Below are 24,757 nucleotides of genomic sequence, written 5' to 3'. Positions count from 1 at the left end.
ACACTGGCAGGCTCGGATGGGGCTCTGAATGCATCTCCGTGCTTCTGGCCAGCCGCGGGGCCATGTCCCTCTCAACTTTTTCACATACGGAGCTCTGTTCACTCACTTCAAATATGAATCCAGCACAGTTCTATCCCCAGCTCCTGAGAGGAAGCCGTGTGCTGATTGTTCCCCGCAGGGCACCTTCAGCAATATTCCATGGGATACGCTGCTTTTTGAAATGGAATTATATCATTAGTACTTGCTGGGATTAGCACTGACATTGGGCTTATCCATCCTTACATCACCTCCTCTTGTTCAAAGGCTGAAGGGGTGATCTGACAAGCCCACCCACATGTTACCACCCGGGCTGGGAATATTCATTCTGTGTTAGGTTCTGTGCACGTGTGGATGTGTGCTTGTGTGCATGTGTGTTCATGCATGCAGAGTGGAGCTGAATAACAGGAGAGGATTTATTCTACTAGGGCAAATATTTTATTTTATTTTTTAATAATTTTTTTAAGCTTATTATGAGAGAGAGACTGAGAGAGTGTGAGCTGGGAGTCGGGGTGGGGGGCGGGGGGAAGAGAGAGAAAATCCCAAGCAGGCTCTGCAACATCAGTGCAGAGCCCAACATGGGGCTCGAAACCGTGAAACTGCATGATCATGACCTGAGCCAAAATCAAGTATCAGACATTCAACCAACTAAGCCACCTAGATGCTCCTATTAGGGCAAATATTTTAAATGACTCTGCTCAGTCCCTGTGTCCCCCTCTGCCTTCAGGTGCCCTCATCCTTGCTCAGGGGAGCTGGCTCTCCTGGCCCTGGCCTGTGTGTGGTGGCACTGGGCAGGCATGTGTGGACCTTCCCAGCCTGGCCTTCCATGGTCCAAGAATGTTCTGACTATAACTGATGCTTTCCCAGAAGCTTCCCCACTGTCTGGTGTCCTCCCTGTCCTGCAAAGCATCTCCATTTCCATCCTGGCCACAGGAGGTCCAGAGGGACCCCATGGCAGAATTTACATTAGGACAGAAGGAAAACCATTCCACTTCTAATGAGATTTTTCTTACCATGTCCACAGACTCTGTGTTGATCCCACTCCCAGGACCTTGCACAGGATGTGCTGTTTTGTCACTGACCACTCACATCCTTCACCACCAGGCAATTTCCCGATTTAGTGACATAGTGTTTGTCCTTTATTTCACAGTCGGAGCCTCTGGGAAGTGGGTTTTGTACCTTGGGACAACCTGTTTGAACAGTTAGCCTCAGCTGACTCATCAGCAGTGACACATCAGCTGACCAGGCCCCTTGCACGAAAGCTGAGGGCCCCATCCCCACTGCGGGCGCCCCACTCAGACAGCTGCTCATGTGTCATGGTGGGCCATGTGTGGGACTCACCATTCATTTTCTCTGTGTGTCCGTTCCTCTAACAGGTTGGTGGTCGGAGCCAGCTGTATCCTTTGCTGGTGTGCAGGTGACAACCGGCTGTGCTCACACTCCCTACGGCCCCTCCCGCACTGCTCTCCCTTCCGCCAAGGCCTACACTCTGCCGCCTGGATCCCGGCTCTTATAGGGCCACTCAGGGCAGATGACCTGTACTCAGGGGACAATTTGAGCCTGACCTTTGAGGCTAGGGCTTCCTGGAGACATTTCCTGAGCCACACACTGAGACGGCTGAGCCAGTCGGGGCAGCTGGACACAGCCGTGAGGCAGGTGATGCTCCCTTGAGAGAAGCCCCAGCCAGGCCCGTTCCTTCAGAGGGAGCAGTAAAACCAGAGAGGGTCAAGAGAGGAGCCATGGGAGGATCTGAGGTCAGGAGAGGGGCTATCTGATGGAAGATGAAAGCTGGGGCTGCTAGCTTGGAATACGGGTCGAAAGCGGCTGTTTCGTGTCTTTCACGTAGGAAACTCTTCCTTGCTGTCACTACTCAGACCCCTTGGAGGGGGAGCCTGTCCCTAAAGGCTGAGATTAAACTCCAGGGAGCCTGCACAAATGCCTCATGGAGGCAGAAGCTGCCAGGGCACTGGGTGCTGGAGGGTGCCCACAGTGCTGTCACTGCACCTCCAGGGGCCCCACCTCACCTTGGGTGTGCATTTGTGGGATGGGGGTATGGGAGGGGGTCTTTGTGGCTCCTTCAGGCTGACTGGGGATTGGTGGGGGAGTGGGTGGCTGGCCATGGCACTGGGGTCTCTCCACTTGGCTCCTGATGTCATGATCCATTAGCATTCCTCAGCCTCTGGCAGATGTGGCCCTAGAGTGTGCTGGCTTCCTCACTGGACTCGGACTGGACACCACTGTCATGATGAGAAGCATCCCCCTCCGGGGCTTTGACCAGGTATGGCTCTGTGTGCCCCCACTCCCACCTTGTGCTCTCCCCAGGGGACTGCATATCCTCGGCCAGCTGCCCCAGCCCAGACAGGTGCAGGTATGGGCTGGGAATGAGGTCTCAGTCTTTAGAAACTGGCCCTTGAGTTGAATAAGGAGATTGTCCCTGAAATATAAAACACCCACCCAAGTGTGGAAAGGAACATGGAACAGGCACATGAAACATGTTGCAGCCTCCCACTGGACCTAAGGGCACCCCGGGCCAGCCTCACAGACTGCGAGGTTGAGTCACCCCTTCCCATCTCTCCATTAATGAGAAGGCGAGTGTTGGCTGAAGCACTGTCCTGTGTCTCCCTTGCCGAGCCCTTCTGGTGTCTAAGTGCGGTGCTGCCTCCCCAGGGTCAATACTAGGTGGGGAAGCAGTTGCTAGACTGGTGAGGTCCTGGGTGACCACCTCAGGAGATGAAAGCCCCTGGCAGCATTCCCAGTCACCCACCATAGACTAAAAAAATGTAACTCATGAACCAGGATGAGCGTTTGGTGGTTTTCCTGGCCAGTGGTCCACCCCGAACACTTGGAGCATCCACACAGTCTTTCAGGGCCTACCACTTTGATGTCCTGTCCACTGTGCAGGGCCAACACCACACGCAGTCTTCCTGTCAGTCGGCCACTCCTGAGCTGCCAGGCAGGAACTCAGAGGGCCACCCTGCGGGGTCTAAAGAGTGCAGGTTGTCTTGATCCAGATCTGGGGCATAGACACCCTTGCTAATGGCGAGACGCAGATACCAGCACTGACTACAGATGCATCCGTGTTAGGAGCACATGGTTTGGGGTGTGTGCGTGTGTGTGTGTGTGTGTGTGTGTGTGTGTGTGTGTGTGTGTTTAACTAAAAACTCTTCAAGGGAAAGTCATCCATTAAAACCCAAGTCTGGGGCTGTCACTGCCAAGATGTCATATGTCCTTCCCCCATGTCCCTGAGAAGAAGACAGACCCCCATCCATCTGCACTCTGGGCTCTCGGGGCTGGCGAGCTCTCACAGAGGGAAGCAGTGAGCCTGCCATGTCCAGTCTCCAGCCCCACCCCCCCAGCAGACACAGAGACCTGTCCCTCTGTCCTGTGCCAGCCACTCTATTTTACTTCACTCAGTGCCTCTGCACTGAGCACCTGCAACAGGGCTGCAGCATCCAGGGAAGGTCTCTGTGTCTTGGGCTATGGGTAGAGTGTGCTGGGCAGCAAACAGGAGCCACAGGAGGCCACACTGCAGGATGCAGATGCGGACAAGGGGCATGTAGGGATGAGGACCACTCAAAGGACTGGCCTTAGCACTGAGCCTGGGCAGAAGCTGGAGAATGATGAGAAGGGATGCCCTGGGACGCAGTGGTGAGGCCAGGTGACCCAGGCCCTGCTCTGCCTCAGAGAAGGATGTGAAGGCCTGGTAGCAGGCCTAGGGCCAGTGGTCTTGCCATGTGGCTCAATTTGACTCAGTAGTTCTCCCTCAGACTGTGACAGAGACTTCAGGCTTGTCAGGCATCCAGAGGGATCAACAGCCTACACTCCTTGTGACTGGTGTGACAATCCTGAACAGGCAGGCCTCTTCATCATGTGTGTCTCTAAATGAACAGACACCAGAGGATTTAAACAGTGGCTTTTATTTTTCCTAAAAGAAAAAGCTGTGTCTGACTGGAGCTCTGGCCTGCACAAGCCCCCACAGTGGCACCAGGAACCAGGCCCCCATCTGCAGCCAGTCGGTGCAGAGCCTTCTGGGCTGGGAGGAGGGAGCCCTCTCTGCAGACACCCCAGCCAGCCCCATGGCCCCACCATACCTGCTACCTTGTACCTCTTAGTGGGGAGTAGAGGTGCCCACCTAGTGTCCCAGTTCCCCCAATGGTAGAGGAGGTGACAGCATTTGGCAGGGGCAGAGGGGTGGCGAGTCTAGAGCCAAGTGCGATCTGGTTTAGGCAGACCAGAGCCCCCAGGAGAAGGGGGTGCTTCTCTGTCATTGCTTTTAGTAAAGACTTAGCATCTAGAAAGGAGTCTAAAGGTCAAGTGCATCCTAACCAAAGGGCCTCAGGCCCTTGGATTTGGAACCAGGGAGCATCAGATGCACTCCCGGCTCAGCCCTCAGTTCCTCAGTTCCTCTGTGTGAGGAGGGGCACTGCACCTTCTCCTTTGGAGGAACCTTTATTGGGCTCTTCTAGGGCCTTTTCAAGCAGGCAGGAGACCAAGTCCTTTCTTCCTACAGTCCTCAGTAGTGGACATTCTCACTGCTACCTGGTCCTCACAGCATGTTTTCCTGTGCTTTGCAGCAAATGTCTTCCTTGGTCACAGAGTACATGGCCTCTCAAGGCACCAGGTTCCTGAAGTACTGTACCCCGTCAAGAGTGCAGAAACTTCCAGACGGCCAGCTCCAGGTCACCTGGGAGGACCTCACCTCTGGCAAGGAGAACATGGGCACCTTCAGCACTGTCCTGTGGGCCATAGGTAAGGGTGCACTGAGCCACATGTGCACATACACAAGTGAGCCGTACATGGAGACCAGCAGCGCCACCTCCCCTTCCTGCTGCCTCCAGGGCTCCCCTCGTTCTGCTGGCTCTCAGGTGGGCCAGTCATTGCAGCCCACCTCTTGGGCCGTGATAATAGCCCGTGGGATTGCTTGCATTACCTCCCTGTGGGTTGCTTTGAGCTCCTCAGGAGTAGGGGTCTTACTGGTCTTTGTGGATGTCATACTTTGCAGATTTCCAAAGATGGCATCAGTGATAGGGCAGAGGCCTTGAGCCTTTCTCCGCCTTGCATGGGCTGGCTGCCACCTCACCCACAAGTGGTTATATTCTCATTCTTCTATTCTCTGAGAGGCGTGGGTCCAGCTTTTTGTGGGGGTAAAGGCTGAGCAAGCATGGCTGGGCAAAATTAGACCATTGGTGACATGGCCAGACATACTCCTTCCCAGGCTGAATCCTCCTGCATCCCAAAGCCACCCCTGAGGGGCAGGATAGAGAGTGGGGATGTAGCGGGGTTTATACGGGCCCAGGGCCTGGGCCTGGGCTAGTCTGAGGGAGGAACATGCACTTTGAGGAAAGGCACCCTGGCCGGGAGCCAGGCAGGAAGAACAGAGAGCTCAGCCATTGTGCCCACCATGAGCCTGCTTGTGACTGGGGCACGGTGGTGCTGTGAGTGGGCTGTGGTCGCTGAGGGCTGACAGGTTCTCGTCAGTGAGGGCATGTGGCACTGGGTGCAGTACACCTGCTTGGACATCGTGCCCACCTGATACCTGTCTTCTAGGGTTGGAATCTCGTTTTCCTAAGCCTTCTGTCAACTTGCATGTGAAAAAAACAATTGAGGTCTTCCTTTCTCGAGGTCTTTAGTTCTCAGGGTCTCTCTGCACTGGGCCTGGTCAGCTCTCCCTCTGCTATGAGCTCAGAACCTGAGTAGCTATCTGTCTCATCATCTGCTTCCATGTCAGTTAATCGAATGTTTACTGAGGACTCCGAGGGGCTGTCCCATCAGCGTTTGTCAAGACGTGGCCGGCCTTGTTCCCACATCCCCTGCAGTGAGCCGCCGGGAGGAACAGGGCTGCACCACACAGCGATGTACATCTGAGAAGCCTCTCTGGTTTTCTGAGTTCTCAGAACACTTGGAATCAGACAATGAGATAAACTCTGGAGGAGTCAGAACTCTTCGCTTGTGTGTGGTCAACACGAGCAGATTTAAGGAGCAAGAAAATGCCTTGTAGTAAATTTAGTGCCTCTTGTCCAAAATTTAGCAAATGGCCACAGGAAATATTCTTGTTCAAATCATAAAACTAAATTTACTTTTACTAAGTAAAACCCACTTAGGTTTATTTTGTTGAACACTGTGAAAGGTTATATAACTATTCAGATCCAGAAGTGTAAATTGATATTTATCTTTTTTTTAAGTTTATTTACTTATTTTGAGAGAGAGAGAAAGAGAATCCCATGCAGGCTCTGTGCTGTCAGCATGGAGCCTGACGCAGGGCTCAATCTCCTAGAACTGTGAGATCATGACCTGAGCAGATACCAAGAGTTGGGCGCTTAACCAACTGAGCCAGCCAGGCGCCCCTAAATTGACATTTATCTTAAACTCCATTCTAAAAGGTGAGGTGGCAAGTTTTTCCCCTGATAATGCTTTGGGCCTCCCCCCCCCCCCCCAAAATATGTCCCTTCTCTCACCTTTGGACAGAGGCAAAGGCCTGTGCCCATATGCTATCAGCAAAGCCCACACTGACGGCAGCAGCTCAGAGGGCAAGGGGCCATGCCTTCAGAAGGCTGCAAGTTCCTCCAAGCTTGGAGGGTCCCTGGTGGGCAACAAGCAGGGCCCCTGGCACGCAAACCTACTCTCCCCCGCCAGGAGTCCATTTTATTTTTTGTATTTTCAAAAAGAGCATCCCCCAGACAGTCTGCCCAACGTGATTGATGCTGGGGGTGGAAGTTTTTCACAGTCCTTGGCCTTTGACCTTGCTTCCCGAAGCGGCGCTGTGGTGGCGGCGGTTTCTGGCACGCCTTCTGGGGCTGTACGGGCATGTGCTGACTTTGCTGCTCGCTCCGGGGCCAGGTTTTGTAAACAATCAGGAGCCACTTCCCAGTTTAACAACTGGGAATGTTTTCTGCTGGTTTACCCCATAAGCCTTTATCCAAGCATTATTTCTGCTTACAATAAAAGATGATCCAATCCAGGACGTTAAAATAAAACACCCTGGGGGCCGAAGGGCTGGTACCACAAATGGCTCCTGGACCATAGTTCTGCCTCAGCAGCGAGCGCTGTGTGCACACAAGCTGGGTAAAAGCAGGAGAGAAGGATGCCCCTCGTGCCCTGTGGACACACTGAGGGCTGGGACGAGCTTCCGTTGCGTTGAGCTGCCCTTGTGCCTGGTGCCTTGGTCGCGGCCGGTGAGGACAGCATCCATAGGGATAGAGAAGTGGGCCCTGCAATCTACAAGCCAAAGAGGACTCCAAGCCTCTTCCTCGGCCCAGCCTTGATCTCCACGTGGTGGATTAAATACATTAGCAGTTAAAGCAGTTAATTGCTGTGCAGGGGGCCAGCTCATTGTTTGTCTCTGAATCACCCACCCACACCAGGTGTCTCAGATAATAGACTGGGAACTCGCAGCAAGGAGGATTTCCTGTCTGCAGATGTGCCGATTACGGTGCTGAGTGAAGACAGTCAGCCTGCGCTGCGCCGCGGGCTCGAATTCACCCTGTGCAGTTAACCAGTTGTGGCCTGAATCCTCAGCTGTCTGGGGGAGCAGGAGCAGGACAGGGCATCCGAGTGGACACCTGGGTGTGTAAACACCTCTGAGCTGGAGCTCATCCTTAGCTTAGCTTAGACTTTGCTTCAGAGGATGGGCAGAGGGCCTCTGGAGTGAAGCTTAGGAGAACCAGCAGTTAAAGCTGTTGCGTACCCCTCAGCATCTCAGAAGGCTTTCTATCCTTCCCTTGAGGGAAAGGTAGAGACTCTGGCGCATCCTTTCCTGAACCACAGGAGTCCTGCGCGTGATCAGAAAGCCCAGACAGCTGGTGTTCCCACTGTCCGGAGTGCCAGGAAGGGCTGTCCTGGCCCTGCCTTAGGAGCCCAGTTGATCTGTTAGGAATCAGCCATTTCTTCTTCTTCGGACTTTGTCTTAGCAGGAGAGCTGGTGTCGTCCACCTGTGTGTAAAGCCTAAGGATGACTTCTGAGCCTCTAAAATGGCATAAAGGGAGCCAGCAGGCACTGCGGGCCTGGCTTTCCCACTTCTAATCCAACCGCCATACTGAGGACCCCACTTCATGTACAGTCCACCTGAACAGAATGTGCACATAGACCACGGCCAGGGAGGTGGTGGCGTCCGTGGAGACAACACTGGGGGCCTGTAGTGTCCAGGGAGTGGAATGCATTTGCCCAGGAGGGGCTGCAGCCTGGGGCTCCCCTCTCTACCCTGGGAACTGCTTGCTCTGGTTTACATGAGGTCATTTGCTTAGTTAGTCACGTTCAACCTCAGCCGATGGCTCTCTCGTGCCACAGACATGCCCCATTCAAGTCCTCTGGGCTATCCACCCCACCCCCACCCCCACCCCTTAGGGCTGAGGGCAGCACTGGGAGCTGGAGGCAAAACAGAAGCAAGTGCCCCCACCCCTCTCCCGCAGACTCTAGGAATTCATGGGTGGGAGTGCTCTGAGTCCAGCAAGATGGATGGCACAGTCCAGGCCCCAGTGCCTCCTGAAAGCTGTGAGTGGGGCCCAGGCTCTCCATGGCTGGCACTTGGATGTTGGGGAGGGGCTGGCAGGCTGAACACAGGTGCAACCTTGTTGAGAGAACCCCAATCCAAGGCCAGCAGGCCTGTTCTTTGGGGGTGGCCTGCATCCTGCTGTGGCTGTAGGAAACTGCATGTGGCCATGTTCTTCCCAGTGGGTACTCCGTAGTGGCCTGTCTGTGATGGGCCTAACTACCTGTGATGAGCCCACCCTTCTCTGCTTGCTCTCAAGGCCTTAAGGGAAGCATTGCTCTGCTTGTGAGCCTCTGATATTCTAACACCTTTTTATTTTAGTGTAAACGTCAAGTTTAATTAGCAACATGAAGAGAGAACCCAATCTGCTTGCGTATGTGGTTTGTTTTCTTGGAGGAGAAGACAGTCATGGAGCTCTTCCTGGGCCTGAGGCCACAGGCTTCCCCACCACACCATGTGGCCCCAGACGGTGCACCATATGGTCAGTGACTGTCATTTATCTCTGCTCTGGCTCACAGACTGTCCCACTGCCCTCTGTGTGGGATGCCCTGCACAGCCAGGGGCCAAGAGCTATGCCAGGCTTGTGAGCTGGCTCCTCCGTACATCCAGGGTCACCCCAACTTCCACAGCCATCAGACCCAGGCTGGCCTACCTTCATGCTCATGGTCATCCAGCAGAGTCTTTTTACCAAGTCAAATTCAATATTTATGGTTAGAACTTGGTGGAAACCAATTTCTTTAAAAAAAGAAAAAAGAAAAGAAAGCCCTGGTGAAAATGTTTCTAAACATAAGTGAACATCGTTTATATGCATTAATGTGCACTATCTAAATCTAAGTGCTACTGGGAACAACCAGCAGGAAGGTTATATTGACATTTGTAATTGTTACAGCAATAGTTACCACCTGCCAGGGAACATGTTCCTTCCTGGGGGTTCCAGTGGACCAGGCTGCAGCTGAACCTGAGCTGGATGCTCCACCAAGTTCTAGGGCTGACTGGTTTAGGGGCCCATGTGAGCTTATTTTATATGCTGTCAGTGCTGCATGCAAGCTTGAAAAGGAAAAACCCACATGTAGGGGGGTTAGTGACAGGTGTCATCAGGATGGCCAGGGGGGAGTGGCAGGTGCTCAGTGGTCATAGTGAGCCACTAGCCTCAAGTCATTATAAGATCCTCAGGTCGTACAAAGGCTCACTAATTTCATTCAGCAAACATTGAGCCCTGCCTGGGCCCCAGACCAGCAGGATCGATGCTCTGCCCTGCCCTTGGGGCGCTTTAGGTTGTGGCTAGGGTTCTGGGGCTCATGTAAAAAGGGCTATTCCAGAAAATAAAAGGAGCTCTTTGCCATCATTATCCTTTTCCCTAAAATCTCAAAGATGACAAGAGACATAATAAATTTTTAAAAGGTAGGTTTCAAGGGATCTGACTAGAGGTGCCAAAGGTGTGAGTTCCGCATTCTGTGTCTGGTCCAGGGTGCTGCGCAGGCCCAGCCCATGGGTGTGGCTGGCTGTGGGGGCCACGTATGTGCCCCCCAGGAGGGTTGGTTCTCCATGAGCCCGTGTGAAGCCTCTGGTCCCCTATCCTCTTGGCACTGAGCTTCAGGCTGCTTCCTTTACACGCTGGCTGCGCCTGTCTGATCAGAGCCCCTCATTCGCGCTGTCATACTCCTGCTGCCACTTAAATCTTACCTCATTACACGGATTGCCCTTCACTCGTCGGAACGTGTGCTCCAGGCAGGCGTGAAATTGGAGGGAATGCCCGTTTTCCCATAACGGGGTGAAAGACACGCATGAAACCGCATGTGTCCGGTTGTCTGCATCCCTGTGCCCAGCTGAGCAGGTAGTAATGACCAATAGGCGCCGTCTGGGGGGTTTTCGACCTTCAGCCTTCTCCGGCCTTCTCCAGCTGGCTGGGTGAGCATCGTGGCCTAGCTGCCTCCCCCGGGGCCAGCAGCAGCAGCTGGTGGGACTCCAGTGCAATGAGGGGAGGGCTGGCCTGGTCCAGCTGCACTGAGAGCTCTCAGGCTGAATGCAGCTTCTTCCACCACTTCAGCACCCTGGGGTGTCCTGGATGCTGGGCACAGGAAAGGAGGCACTATCTTACCTTGGTGACATCAGGGCTCACGTGGTACCCTAGAGGGACTCAGGCCATTGGGCAAAGCTGGGCCTGGTGAAGGAGGCAGCTTCAAGGGCCCATCCACATATTTATTCGCACATTGCCTCTGAGGAGGAAATGAGAACATGTTTGCATCTGGAATCTTAATGCCCTGATTGTGGTAAATATGATGCAGTGGCATTCATGTATCACATGAGAAGCTCTTACTTACAAGGCAATGAAGTTATGGAGATATGTATAAATGAATGAAAAAAAGGCAAGGAACTGGCAGTTCACAAAAGGAAATACAGCTAGTAAATACGTGGCCAAAAGTACTTAACTTTACTGGTAAATGTACTGGTAATCAAAGAAGCGAGAGTTAAAACAGCAGTGGGAGTGAAGGAGCAAGCCCAAGAAGGAGCCATCTGTCCAGGCGCAACTCCCTGCCCTGCTCCGAGGAGGCCCCACCTGGCTGGTCAGCCTTCCTCTAAGGACCTGTCCCAAGGAACTAAACCAACGTTTGGACAGACCGCCGTCTCCATCCCAGTGGTGTCCAGGGAGCAGAGATGTGGGAGTCAATCAGGGGAGCCACTCAGCAGTGCTTGGCAAACCCCAGCCAGGTGCCAAAGAGCTGAGGCCCAGGGAGCAAGGGATCCCATTGGTCATAGAACGCATGGCCTCCTGGGGGCGGGGGGGAAAGCACCATGCATGACACACAGGGTGATACAGATGGGGGGATGCCGTGGGGGCTCCCTTCTCTCCCCAGATCGCCTGAGGAGTGCTACCTTTATTTTTGCATAAGAGGGAAATGGTCAGGGAGAAGACTTTGCACGGTGCCTGAGTCTGGCTTCTGGTCATTTAAGTCTGACCTGGACTGGGCATTGTCCATGGGGCCAGTGCTGCCCTGCTTGCATGGCTGGCCACTGGGTCCCTACCCCAGCACCTCTGACTTCCTTGAGGGCTCCAGGCCTGAGCTATGTGGGGTCCGCACACCATCTGACTGGGCCCCTATCCCCTTTGGGGAGACATGATGGCTCTGAGCACAAGGGAACAGAACTTCAGAGGGTCATGTGGGATGTCCCTCCCTCCTCCATGACCCTTGTCCACATTGTTTGCGCAGTGAGGCCCATGTCCTGGCTGTGGCCCCATGAGGCTGACAGGGCCTACCACATAGCTCAGGGGCATGGCCCACAGAATGGGGTGCCTGGGTGGAGCTGGGCCCCCTGCCAACCCCAGGTCTCACCCCACACAGGCCCAGTCAGCACAGCTTCCAAAACCCAATGTGCCAATGGCTGCCCTTTTAGGGCCATTTCTGTTTGGTGCAACCACTCTCTTCCTTCACTGTTCATTCCCAGAAGCATCAGTGGAGTGCCTCCCACAAGTTGGGCATATTCCTTGTGTCTACTCCACTCTTGTTACTCCTTTTTTTTTTTTATTTTTTTTTTTTAATTTTTTTTCAACGTTTATTTATTTTTGGGACAGAGAGAGACACGGAGCATGAACGGGGGAGGGGCAGAGAGAGAGGGAGACACAGAATCAGAAACAGGCTCCAGGCTCCGAGCCATCAGCCCAGAGCCTGACGCGGGGCTCGAACTCACGGACCGCGAGATCGTGACCTGGCTGAAGTCGGACGCTTAACCGACTGCGCCACCCAGGCGCCCCCTCTTGTTACTCCTTTTAAATTTATCTTTATATTCTTGAGATCTTGGATGTGATTAGGCTGGCATCTGGAAGGTGTGTGGTTACCATGGTTACCATAAGGCACAGGAGGAAACATTCCTGACCTCCCATGACCGGCCAGGCAGGAGTGCAGCATGGCTAGCCTTAGAGCAGGGTGGTCTGCAGGCAGCCAGCTTTGCCCTCACATGCTCCAGCCTCAGCCTGGAGCCATCACCTAGAGGTCATGGGCCTGGTGAGCTGCTGTATGCCCTGTTCCCCACAACTGAAGGTCTGGGGAGGAGCCTGAGAGCTGAGCTATGAGTCCCCTACCTGCAGAGCCCCTCAGCCCATCCAGCAGACCCCCACCAGGCCTCCCCACTGGGCCCAACTCCTTCCTCACTGAGGCATAGCACGTTCCAGTCCTAGATGCACAAGAGCTCCCAGATGCCAGCTGGATCCCCTACTCGGGAGTCAGGCCTGGGCCCCCACGCTGCTTTATGCAGGACAGGACACTGGCCAGCATGGCGTGTTGCACTCTACATGCTCACCGGTCTCCATTCACATGACTAGTGCCGGTATGGATGCCATCAGGGACCTCTAGGGCCTTGCGTCATGTCGCCTGTGTCTGGTATGCTGGGTAATGGGTGTCAGCCCGCCTAGCACCTGATTCCTGTGGCCAAGCAGAATGAAGAAGCTGGAGCCGGCTCCCCATGAACTTGAGAAGCACGGCTTAGTTGAGTTTGTGTGTTTTGACTTCCCACTCTGGGAGAGCAGCTGGAGACTTAAGGTTTCCCTTTCACAGAACTTGGTCTTCCAGATGTTCAGATTGGCACCACCCACTACCCGACCTCTCGTGTGTCTGAGCCACCACAAGCGGTGGGAATTGTACCTCTGAAACTGTTTATCATTGCCTTCGGGAGACACGCTGAGCCTCAGGGAGCTCCAAGGGGCCGCCGCTGTCCTCCTAGAGCCTGGCGGGAAGAGCTGCATTTGCTACCTCCTGGCTTAGCAAGACCACCTTGTCTGAGTTAGGGGAGAAAGGGGGCTCTGCTGGCAGCTTGGCTGTGACAAGCCCCAGGGCTGTAAGCATATGAAGGCTGGCAGGGAGGCTGCTGTGCTGCCGTCCCCTGCCCCACTGGCCTTTGCACCCAAGACTTGCTCGTTAGGATTAGCCAAAATGACTGCACTTGAGGACAGGGATGATGTGTGGTTTGGGCTCTGCCTTGCTGCCCATCTCCGTGCTCAGCTCTAGAGGTCTCAAAGCTGGGGATGTGCGCTGGGCAGTCATCACAGGCACACGAGAAGAGGAGCTGAGGCTTGTAGCATCCAAGGCCTAGCCTCTGGCCCCACTCACTCAGCACCTGTGCTGACTGCCAGAGAGAGTTGGTGGGACCTGCCCCGAGACCCTGAGCAGGACATAAGTTTGTGCATTCTTGCCGCCTGCTCTGGGGGACATCCTGCTGCCAGACTCTGGGGACAGGAGGCCATAGCCTATTCATGCAAACACAGTCTGGTGGCAGGATGGAAAAGCATAAATCCACCACAAAGCACCATCCTGTCCCTAGTATGAACTTGTGGGAAGAGCACCCTGCGGGAGGGTGGGGAACCCTGGGGTCACAGAGAGTGGAAGGGAGGGTGCCCTACCCCAGGAAGGGCCATATGGGGACACAGGAGGCTTTCAGCTCACTTGGGGCCCACAGACACGCTCCACAAAGACTGAGACACATGTGCACCTCAGCCTCACTGGAAAATGCATGCATATGACAGGAGCCACGGCTTCTGGGAGAGACCTGGGTTGTGTATATTCCATGTCTTCCCCTCAGGGCACAATGCCTTCAGAGGCTGCGTGGCCCTGTCATGTTGTCTCTGCAACCATGGCTAGAGTGACCTTTGTTCATACTGTGCCATGCTATAAGGTGTCCAGGCCTGAAGTAGGCTACCTCCCTGGAGCTTGGCCTCTGCAGTAGGGAAGGGTTGAGATCACCGTACAGGGCTGGGGCATGCATCATTCTTGGGTTGTCGCTGCTTCTAGACTTTTTCTGTGGTCAGAGCCATAGGAACTTGGTATTTAAAAAAAGAAAATGGAATGAGTAAATTCCACATTTAAATTTGACGTTATGGGGTTTTAACCACTTTGAATGGCACATCAGATCTGTTTCCAGGTTTATTTATTGTTAGAATATGATCCTCTTAGGACATACAGTGGAAATATGCGTTGCCATAGTCTCTTGAGCAAATTTTCTTTGTATGTGCTTGGTTATCAACTGCCTATCCAATTAGGCCCATTGGTTTCAAGTTGTTTACAAGTTACAGGGACTTTTCTTCCATTTTTTATTTTTTGTTGTTTGAATATATAAACTGTGTATATGATTAAAAAACCAAAATTGTATCAGAGGCTATATTCAGAGAAGTCTTGTCTCCATCTCTGCTTTCTCTACCCTGTTTCCTTCCTTTCTGTTTCTTCTAGTCCTTCTTCATCTTCTCGGTGCTTCTTTGTGCAAATAAAGGTGAGGTATGTGCATATGTGCACTGTGTATGTGCGTGTGTGTGTGTGTGTGTGTGTGTGCGCGCGTGTGAGGCTCACAGAGGCCAGGAGCCCCTCGACACTATTGTGCTTCATGTTTTACCGATTCCAAATGGGCATTCTGAGAAGTATGAATAAACCAAGGAGTCTCAGTCAGAACTGCTGAAAGCCTTTCAGCCTTGCTCTTTATTTCCTTCAGGTCGAATTCCAGAAACCAGAAGTCTGAATTTGGAGAATGCTGGAATAAACACCAACCCCAACAGTCAGAAGATTCTGGTTGATGCTCAGGAAGCCACCTCTGTCCCCCACATTTATGCCATCGGAGACGTAGCAGAGGTACAGCCTGCACCTGCCACCTGGCCTCACCACCCCATGCCCCCACCCCACTGGGCCTCAGGGGCCTATGAGGCTCCCAGAGGCTCTGGACCAAACCCCAGGTGCCATTAGACTCAAGTTCTGGGAAGGATTGGGCATCAGCCTCTGCTTGCTCGAATGCTCCTCCTTTCTGTGGAGAGGGTATAGGAAAGCTTTCAAAACTGAAAGCAGATTCCTGTTGTGAACCTCTGAGGGAGGGGCATCTGTTCACACACAGGGCCTCAACTTCCCCAAAGATGGGCTGGTAATACAGAGCCTTGGGGTTGTCCTGGCCCCACAGTACCAGGCTTGACCTCCTCACCTCAGTTTGCCCTCTGAACTGTGGGTGGGTCAGTACCCTCCCCAGTTGGGCTGTCAGATGGGGGCAGGGCACATGGACGCAGCCCCAGCTCACCGCCTGCCTGCTGCTCCCCTTGTGAGTCTCTGGTGGAAGCCCCACCCCTAGCCTAGGAGACATCTTGTCAGCACCCCTCCCTTCTTCATGGCCTGTGGCTGGTCTGTTGTGGGATCCCCATGTTCCCAAAGCCTCAGGAGTAGTCGACCTGTCCTGCATATGTGCAGCATGTTCTAAGGAAGGTGGCTCAGGCGGGGCCCTGGCCAAGCCTGAGAGTTAGATGCTCCAGGACCCCAGACCCCAGCAGGCCTCTTGGCAGCCAGACCTGCCAGCACCATTGACGTGTTAGTTTCCTGTGGCTGCCATTACAAATCACCACAAACTGGGTGGCTTAGATCAACAAAAATGTATTCTCTCACATTCTGGAGGCCAAAAGTCTGCGATCAAGGTATGGGTAGGGCTCTGCTCTCCCCAAAGCCTGTAGGGGAAGACGAGTCCTCATCCCTTCCATCTTCTGATGGCCCTGGGAAGTCCCAACTTGGAGCTACAGCACTCTGTTCTCCTTCTGCCCATCTTCATGTGGGTGTGTGTGTGTGTGTGTGTGTGTGTGGTATGTGGTGTGTGTGTGGGGTGTGTGTGTGTGTGTGTGTGTCTGTTGTTTCTTTCTTCTTAGGACCCTCTCATTAGATTTTGGGTCCACCCTAAGTGACCAATCCTAAATGATCTCAATTCTTAACTTATATTTGCAAAGAGCCTCATTTCCAAACAAGGTCCCATTCTGAGGTTCCAGGCAGACACGCATGTGGGGGATGCTATTAACCCATCATGATGTGTTCTGGCACAGCCACTTTTCTGAGTTCTGTGGCCACTGCAAGAACAGACAAAAGTCCTAGCCCTCATAGAAGTGACATTCTGGTTGGGGTCATAGATGACAAGTAAATAAGTGAACCATTTCAGGTAGATGTCAGAAGATGCTTAGTGCAGCAGTCCAGGGACACCTGAGGGAGGAACAGAGCCAGCTAGAGGACCCATGGGAGCTCAGTGAGGACGCTTGTGCCCATCCGAGAGTGTAGGCACCACCCTGCCCATGCATACCCCAGAACCCACTTTGGGAAATGCTTGGGGGTGGGGGAACCAGTATCTACAAGTGGGCCCCTGGGTGGAACATCCCAGAGTTGAGGGGGTATAGGTGGCAGCTATCCCCAGTGCTGCAGGACCATCCCAACTTCAGCCTCTGCCATAACTCACAATGGGCAGGTCTTCTGGAGAGCTTGGCACAGAGACCAGGGCGGGAGGCCATGCAAGGCTGGGCCTTCCCTTTGTTCCTGAAGGACCAGCCTACCCATCTGGCATAGTCTTTCATGAAGACACCTGACCCCATATAGACCCCTCCTTCTAAGACAACTTGGCCCCTGGCGTTCCCATGGTACCAGAAGGGTCATCCACTAGCTGTGGCCAGTGCTGACTTGTGAGCCAAGAGGCTGCCACTTGAAGCTGCCTGTGAATCCAGACTCATGAAATGGTTCATGGGGAGCAGACTACCAGATGGAGGTGGGACCCCAGGGACAGCTTGCTGGAGCATGCGGTCAAGAGCTGCAGCCACTCCTCACAACCAGGTCATCTCTGACCATCTAGTCAGGCTGCTGGGGTGGACGGAAGTGAGTGGCTTCACATGCCCACATGACTGGGCAGCGTTGTTGCTCATGTGATCTCTGGTGGTTGGGACATGGCATTCTCTGGTGGCACCTTCTGTGTTCATCCTGTGTGCTGCACCCTAAGATAGCACTCATGGTCCTGGCAGAGTGCCTTGTGTATTAGACCGTGCTTTCTGTGCACCCAGGAGCCGAGTGAGATCCATGTGCAACAGGGCTCATGCCGACATAGCGGAAACCATAGTATTTCAGATTGTGTTGCCAGAAATACATAGTGCACACAAAGGCAGTATCTATTGAAATATTAAATCTACTCAGTTGGAAAGGTCATTCTGGGCAGTCAAAAGAGTTAACACCCCAGTGGTCTGGCATCCAGCGGGGAAGAGTCCAGCAGGCGGGTGGGGCGGCCATTGTCTAGTGCGATATTGTGTGCTGTGCGCATGGACGTTTCCGCAGTTAGTCAGGCCCGGTGGAATGCACGGGCTGCTTTCACAAGTTTATCTCTGTGGATCTCTATTCATTTCTGGAATGTCAAACAACATCTGCATTTCCTGCTGCTACAGAGGTGATTGGCAGCCGGTCCCAGGCTGACGCGTGCAGGAACACTGGGGGCTGTGCCACCTCCTGCTCCCCAGGCAGGACACACCCTGGGACAGAGGGGCCTCCAGCAGCACGGCATTCTGACTTGGGATCTGTAATGGACTGTGACATGCAAGCCAAGCTGCTTGTCAGGAGCACACGAAATGCTTCCAGGGCCCATTTTAGCCTGAATCCCAGTTAACATGAATGGTCGAACAGTAGCGGGATCTCCTTTGAGCTGTGTCATGAGGGCAGCTCTCCAAGGCCACCAACATGAAGAAGGGGCTCGGAGAGAAGCTGTGCACGAGTGTGGGCAGCACAGCTGGGTGCATGGGCAGCTCACCTGCTTTTCCAGGGAAGGGGGTCATAACTACAGGTGTGTTCTTAGAGCAGAACAGAGGGAAGCGAGCCAGAGAACAAGCCAACCCCCAGGAGCCCTGGGGCCCAGAGGCAAACAGCCTTTGGAGGTTTCTGAAAGGGGCAAGCTTCTCTAGGAAGGCATGGGTGGTGGTGAGGGTACTGCACAGACTCCCTCAGACATGCCAAAGTGACCCCAGGCTCCCTCCTTACATCAGGGGCGGCCCGAGCTGACACCCACGGCTATAATGGCAGGAAAACTCTTGGCCCGGCGCCTGTACGGTCAGTCCTTAGATGTGATGGATTACAGCAACGTGAGTACCCACCGCCCTTTAGCATGCTAAGTCCAGCCTGGAGACGGCTGCAGTTCTTTCCGGGGGCATGGGGTGTGTGTGCACGTACATCTGTGGGAGTGCATGCACATGTGCCTCCACGTGTGCACGCATGTGAGCTTTAGCTCTGAAGGTGTGGCCCAGGAACAAATGAGGGTGTCCACCCGCCTTCTTATGAGCCGCCAGCCAGCACATCTGAGGACCTAGCCTGCACTTGCTGTTCTTGTGTCCCATGGCAGGCATCTTCAGTTTTGGGTCCCCAAGGGTATAGGTCACTTAAGGCCTGCTTTCCAGGTGCCCACCACAGTCTTCACCCCGCTGGAGTATGGCTGCGTGGGGCTGTCAGAGGAGGAGGCCATGGCTCGCCACGGAGAAGAGCATGTGGAGGTAAGGTCCCCGAGGACAGAGGGGGGCCAGGACATCATGCCTGTGTGGCGCTCATGCCCTGATGACGGCCTCTCCCCGACAGAGGCCTGGTGAGCCAACAACACTATTGGCCTCCCTGCTTTCCAGGGCCTGAAGTTTGGCAGGGTAGGGCAGGGGGGGCCCGAGTGATGGCTGAGATATGGTATGAAGGGATATGTAAGGCGGATTGCTGGAGGACAGCCCCAGAAACGAAGGCACGTTTGGGTTGTGGTCCCCCTCACAGGGGCATGTGTCTCCCTCCACCTGGAAAGGCTTCTCTTACCCTCTGACCTTTTCCTGCCCTCCAGCTGCTGCTCTCCACCTCCACCCTGCCCCACCTGGCCCTGCCCTTGGGTACCTCCACCTTCCTGCCACCCCTGCCTCCGTTCCTTATCTGAGATTCGTCCAGCACTCACAGGCCCCCAATAGCCCAGACTTAGGTACTCACCCTAGAGGAAGGCTGCTTCTGGAATCTGTTCAGCTGGCCTGCTGTGGCCTGGGGTGGCCCCAGGAGGTTCCCCAGGTGGCTCAGCAGGATGCAGGAGCCTTTGAAACCTGCCAGGCTGTGCATGCTGAGAGCCTTCCGTGTGGCTTCATCTTGCTACTGCAGCAGCTTGCAGACGGACCAGGAGAAACCAGACCCCGTATGGCCACCACTGTGGGCCTGGTGTCCTTCGGGAATGAGTCACTGGGTTCCAGGGCCTGCCCCTTGCCCCAGCGCCCCGGTCCCCTCCATCAACGGGCCATGCCTGACAGGCCGGCCTTCCCCCCAGCACTGTATTTGCTATTTTTGTTTGATTCATCACAAGTACATGGGGACATATGTTCATGGCATTCTATAATGTTGTTTTATGTTTCACAATGTTGAATGGCCAAATACCCTTTGTTTGTTTTCTTTTCAATTCTGTCTTAGTTAGAACAATATTCTCTGAAGTTCCATTAATTAATAATGGCTGTGCAGCACATGTGAGCGCCCCGCTCATTTTTTACTCGGCCGCAGCCCCGAACACGCTGTCGAACCCTTCTCGGGTGCTGAAAGCCTTTGTCCGACAGCTCCAGTGTGGCCCGGGGGCCTCCCTACATCTGCCTCCCCCTCTTTGCTCAAGTGAGGGCCCAGCAAGCACCAGAGTGCCCTCAGGAGGCCAGAGAGCCACTGGGTGGGCTGGACATCCCCTTCCAATGTCCGCAGTCACCCCGTCCACTCTGCAACATCCACCTGGTGTGTACTCCTGGGGGCACCGTGTCCTATGTTGAGCCTCGGACTGTGACTTGTCACAGTGGACTGCACTTAGCCAATCTGGTGCCCACTTTGCTACTGTGATCGGTGGGGGTCTTGGGCCTGGATTGAAGAGGGTCTGTCCTGCAGACAGTGTGGCTCCAGCCACAGTCTACCTTTGTGTGGGAGAGAGAGGGGTGCTATCCATGGCCAGCTGAGCCATGTCCTTGCCCCAGACCACAACCTGCAGGCCAAGTGGGCAGTTCTGGGTTCCCACCACGTCCACGCAGTTCACTGGACCTGTAAAATGCCTATGAGGCTACTGACTCCAGGAATCGTTGTCTTGTCACTTAGGTTTATCATGCATATTATAAACCACTGGAGTTCACAGTGGCAGAACGGGATGCATCCCAGTGTTACATAAAGGTAAGTGTCCTCATGGGCCTGGGCTGGGGCATGCCAGGAGGTGAGAGGCAGGGAAAGAGCTGGCACCCACGGGTGGAGAAGCTCCATGCAACCACCCGTGCCCCCAGGGCAGGGCCGTGCGTGCAGCCCCGGGGTCCTGTCTCCAGCCAGGCTGGCAGTTGACAGTGTGGCTTTCAGATGGTGTGCCTGCGGAAGCCCCCACAGCTGGTGCTGGGCCTGCACTTCCTCGGCCCCAATGCAGGTGAAGTCACTCAAGGATTTGCTCTGGGGATCAAGTAAGTCTAGAGAAATGTCAGCCATTGTGCAATGCCCAGACTGGTGTCCCTCTGAATGTTGGTGGCTCTGCAGTTGGGAGTCTGCCATGTTGGTGTTGCTTTTATGTAGCATTGTACGTGTTTTCAGCAGAGCGTCTCCTCAGATGTGGCACGTCGTGTTACGTGAGAGGCAGCCGGGCCACCTGGGGAGCAAAGGGAGAGGCCCATGTCCCTGATCACCCAGGGTGGTGGTTGGGGGTTGGTCACAGTTTGGGTCTTTTCTACTCAGAATGAGCAGGGTTGGGGCCCTTCTTCACATGGCAAAGCACCCAGTCAGTAATGAGCGAGGTTGACGAGAGCTGCCCCAGGGCCAGCATGTGTTTTCCAGAGCTGGGCCTTGGACACAAGCTGTGCTTTGTAGGGTCCCAGGTCCCCAGGCTTGCCTGGAGCCTTTGCTGATGGAGTCTCTGGGTGGAGGTGAGTTGTCTGGGGCAGTGGGGTGTGGGGCTGTCAGAGGCAGGAGGGTAGAAAGGTGAAGCAGCAGTGAGGAAACCGGGAAGGGCTTCCTGGGCCACCTGGAGCCCCATATGTGCTTGGGGCTTGTGGCTGTGGCCAGGATCCAGCCTTGGAGCTTGAGGCGGGGGGGCAGGTAGGAAGTAGGAAGTAGGAAAGGGCAGGAGCTAGAGCGGCAGGGCCCATACCCAGGAATGCTGATGGGGCTGTGAGGGTTTAGTACAGATGCCCTGGGAGTATTGAAGCCACTGGGTGGGCCAGGCACCTGGTAACAATAATAATTATAGGACAGAGCCAATAGGAAGATCAAGAACATGAATGGGCAAGTCACAGGAAAAGGAAATTAGTAGAAAAAGTAGAAGGTTGCTGTGTCTCATTTGGAATTTTTAATATAATTAAAATACCAAGAAACCATTTTGGCCAGTGAAGGTTTGACACTGTCCAGTCCAGTGGTGACTGTTTTCTAGCATCTGCAAGTGGAGATGCTGAAGGTTTGAGCAAATTGGTGGAGTGAGGAGACCCATGTTCAGACACCATCAAGAGGAGGGTGTGAACTGGACATTCCCACTGGGGGCCTTCGGTCCACATTTGAAATGCACACACTTGTTCATGTCAGATATTCTAACACGTGCAGAGACAGAAGAGGGTTGTTTGTCTCAGCTTTGTCTGTGGAGAGTGGAAGCGCCCTGTGGGGAGTCCACACTTCCTGTGCCTCCGAGGAGGTGGTCGCTGTGCCTGGGGGGTGGTCACTGCTGAGGGTGCAGGGGGGCATGTGTGTGAGAAGAGTGCTGACCAGAAGAGCAAGGTGAGCAGGACCGGGCAGGGGGCTGGGCCGGTGCAGGCTACAGTAGTAAGTGGGCTCAGGCTCGCCAGAGCAGGCAGGTCAAGCCTCACCTTGGCAGGGAGAGGGAGCAGGCCCACAGAAGAACTGGCTGGAGCCATGGGCCAAGCTGGGATTGTGCCCGGTGGGCTGGGAGCAGCAGGAGGCCAGGATGGAGTGAGGGAGGGAGGGGGGAGGTAGGAGGTGGGCCTGACGTGGAGCCGCTTGGCATTTGCTGGGAGACACGTGGGTGTTGGCAGCCGTTCCTGGCCACTGGCTGGGGAAGACAGGGTGGGGGCCAGGACTGGGGAGCAGCGAGGAGACTGTGACTTCTGAGGCCCTCCCCTGGGTGACATCTTCAGAGGGACGGGATGCTGTGGACATGCCTCCTTGTGCTGACTCATCGCCTGAGTCCCTCCGTCCCCCTGTGTGCAGGTGCGGGGCCTCCTACGAGCAGGTGATGCGGACGGTGGGCATCCACCCCACCTGCGCTGAGGAGGTAGCCAAGCTGCGCATCTCCAAGCGCTCGGGCCTGGACCCTACCGTGACAGGCTGCTGAGGGTAGGCAGCCATCCCTGCCAGGCCAAGGGCACATGGCGTGCCTGCCGCCCCCACAACCAGGCTCTTTTGAGGCTCAGATCCAGGTATGTAGCTCAGGTAGGCTCTGTGTTTAAGGATGGAACAGTAGTGGGGGGGGGGGCGGGGGTAGGGTGCCAAACTGCTCTCTCCGGGTACATGGGAGGCTATGCCTGCCGTGCCGCTTCAGACATGTGAGCCCTGTGCCCAGGCCACAGTGGCTGAAGAAACAGGGCTGGGAAGGAGGCCATTTGAGGGCCCCACCCTCCACAGGGCACCCCCGGACACTGGCCTGGCTGCCACTGCTCCCCAGATGCAGGAAATGTCTTGAGGCTGGGCTCACACCACAGGAGGGGCATTGGGTGTGGAAAGCATCCCCGGCTGAGCTCAGTGGGCTGCCGGGCAGGAGGAACGTGCCTCCCTCCAGCTTTGCTCGGCGCAGAGCAGTGCCGGCTTGTTTCCCTGTTGCCCAGAAGGTGGAGATGCTGCCTTGAGCACGGCAGTCACCGCACATCTGGTTCTGTTAGGGCTTTTCAAAGTCAGGCTGGGAAGGTGGCAGCCGGAAGCCTCGGGGTATGTTCATCCCAGCCCTCTTCTGAGGAGGAAGAAATTAGTGAGACCCTCCCTGACCCCTGCTAAAAGGTTGCATGTGGTCAGCGCCTATTCAGCTGTCGATGTGAGAGCATCCTCAAAGCTTCCACGGCCTGGCCTGGGGTGTCTGCTGTGGCTGTCAGCCCCTCCTGGGGTTCAGCTCCTGAGAGCTGATGCAGACTATAGACTGAATGGGGAACACTCCACAAGATGCCCTCAGGCAGGCCCAAGGGCTGAGCGGCAGCTGAGGGTCCCATGGATTCGGGCGCAGGCCCACAGCCCCCCAGCCAGGGCTGCCCTTGATACAAACAAAGGTTATCCTGAGGAAACTCCTACCAGAATATCACACCTAACAGAGCTGTTATGTTAAGAGCCTGCCATAAATTTTTATCATTTCAAAATATTTTTTGACAGTACGGTGTCCCTGTGACGCATCAATCCGGGGAGGGCGGTGTGGGGCTAGGGGTTCTCCCTGGGGCCTGTTTCTCCTCTGTCCCCAGAGGGTCCCTGTGTATGGGCACCAGAGACGTGGCCAGACAAATGCAGGGATGGCCTGACTACCCCTTGCTGACCCCCATTCTTGCAGGACGTAGAAGACCGAGCCTGGGCAAGCCTCACCTCTGCCTGGAGAGCCCCTGAGGTAGTCAGCGTGGGTGGCGTCTGGACAGACCCCCTGTGTGCCCTGCAGGGATGGCTCCAAGGGTTGTCAGCCCCTGACCTCACACACCCTCCTGCCTGGGCCAGCCCCGCCAGGCCCCTGATGCCAGAAGATGACGATGTGCACAGAAACCCACCCTGTGGGCTGTCCATGTCCGAGCCCCCCTGGTGTCTCTGGAATGTAAATAAAGAGGGTGTTTCCCTGACATATGCTCCACCTGTGCTGTCCCTGATGCACCCCTCCCCCAGGATGACTCAGGTGGGGGTGGGGCCTGGCTGCCCAGCCTGTCACACGTACACCCCATACCCCCCCACCCCGAACCCCACAGCCATGCCTCAGAAGACCCTGACCCTTTCTCCCAGGCACAGGGAGCATGGCTGTCCCTCCCAGGGCCCTCTGCTGGGTCTCTGTGCATCTCACAGCAAGGCAGGCCCTTGAGGGGTGGGAAGCCACTGGCTTTGTTCCAGAGCAACCTGCCAATGGTGTGGCCCAGTGACAGGAGTTGGCAGGGGTGTTGGAGGCTTTCTGTCCCCTGAACGTCAGGCATCTCATTACGTTTCCATTGTGGCCCTCCCAGCCAGCTTGTCTGCTGTGCTCAGGCTAATCCTGCACATTGAGGCTTGATGGGTCGAGGGAGCGCCCTTCGGCACCCGGCCGCACCTGTCAGTCACTGCAGAGAGACAGTGCTGACAGTGACGGGCAGGGCCCTGCATTGTGCTGGGGCTTTAGCGGTGGTTAATCTTGTGTCTTCCTTAAGAAAACATCACTTAGTCTACCCGCCCGGGAGCCCTGGATGGGACCCTGCTTGTCAGCGAACAAAGGAATGTCTTTGCACCTAATGGGCCTACGGGAGCCTCAGACACTCGCCTGCTTGG

General features: G+C 55.0%; 1 protein-coding gene across 8 annotated transcripts in view; it reads left to right on the top strand.

Moving 5' to 3' along the window:
• TXNRD2 (thioredoxin reductase 2) overlaps positions 1-24,087 on the top strand; it is a 51,715-nt gene extending 27,628 nt beyond the window's left edge. For 4 of the 8 annotated variants that reach the window (XM_045458976.1, XM_045458974.1, XM_045458983.1 and 1 more), the window contains exons 9-18: positions 1,413-1,432; positions 2,223-2,314; positions 4,611-4,785; positions 14,994-15,130; positions 18,310-18,405; positions 18,718-18,810; positions 20,399-20,470; positions 20,648-20,745; positions 22,493-22,701; positions 23,811-24,087. In XM_045458976.1, coding sequence (XP_045314932.1) covers positions 1,413-1,432; positions 2,223-2,314; positions 4,611-4,785; positions 14,994-15,130; positions 18,310-18,405; positions 18,718-18,810; positions 20,399-20,470; positions 20,648-20,745; positions 22,493-22,616 — 907 coding nt within the window. In that variant the 3' untranslated portion in view covers positions 22,617-22,701; positions 23,811-24,087. Of the gene's footprint in view, positions 1-1,412; positions 1,433-2,222; positions 2,315-4,610; positions 4,786-14,993; positions 15,131-18,309; positions 18,406-18,717; positions 18,811-20,398; positions 20,471-20,616; positions 20,746-21,145; positions 21,202-22,492; positions 22,702-23,810 lie in introns of those variants that run through there. The other 4 variants (XM_045458977.1, XM_045458979.1, XM_045458980.1 and 1 more) reach the window with 4 other exon arrangements.
• The last annotated feature ends 670 nt before the right edge of the window (positions 24,088-24,757 follow it).

This window comes from Leopardus geoffroyi, chromosome D3 (genome assembly GCF_018350155.1).
Source record: "Leopardus geoffroyi isolate Oge1 chromosome D3, O.geoffroyi_Oge1_pat1.0, whole genome shotgun sequence".
In the NCBI taxonomy this organism is placed as follows: domain Eukaryota; kingdom Metazoa; phylum Chordata; class Mammalia; order Carnivora; family Felidae; genus Leopardus; species Leopardus geoffroyi.
This window is presented reverse-complemented; position numbering and strand designations above follow the sequence as displayed.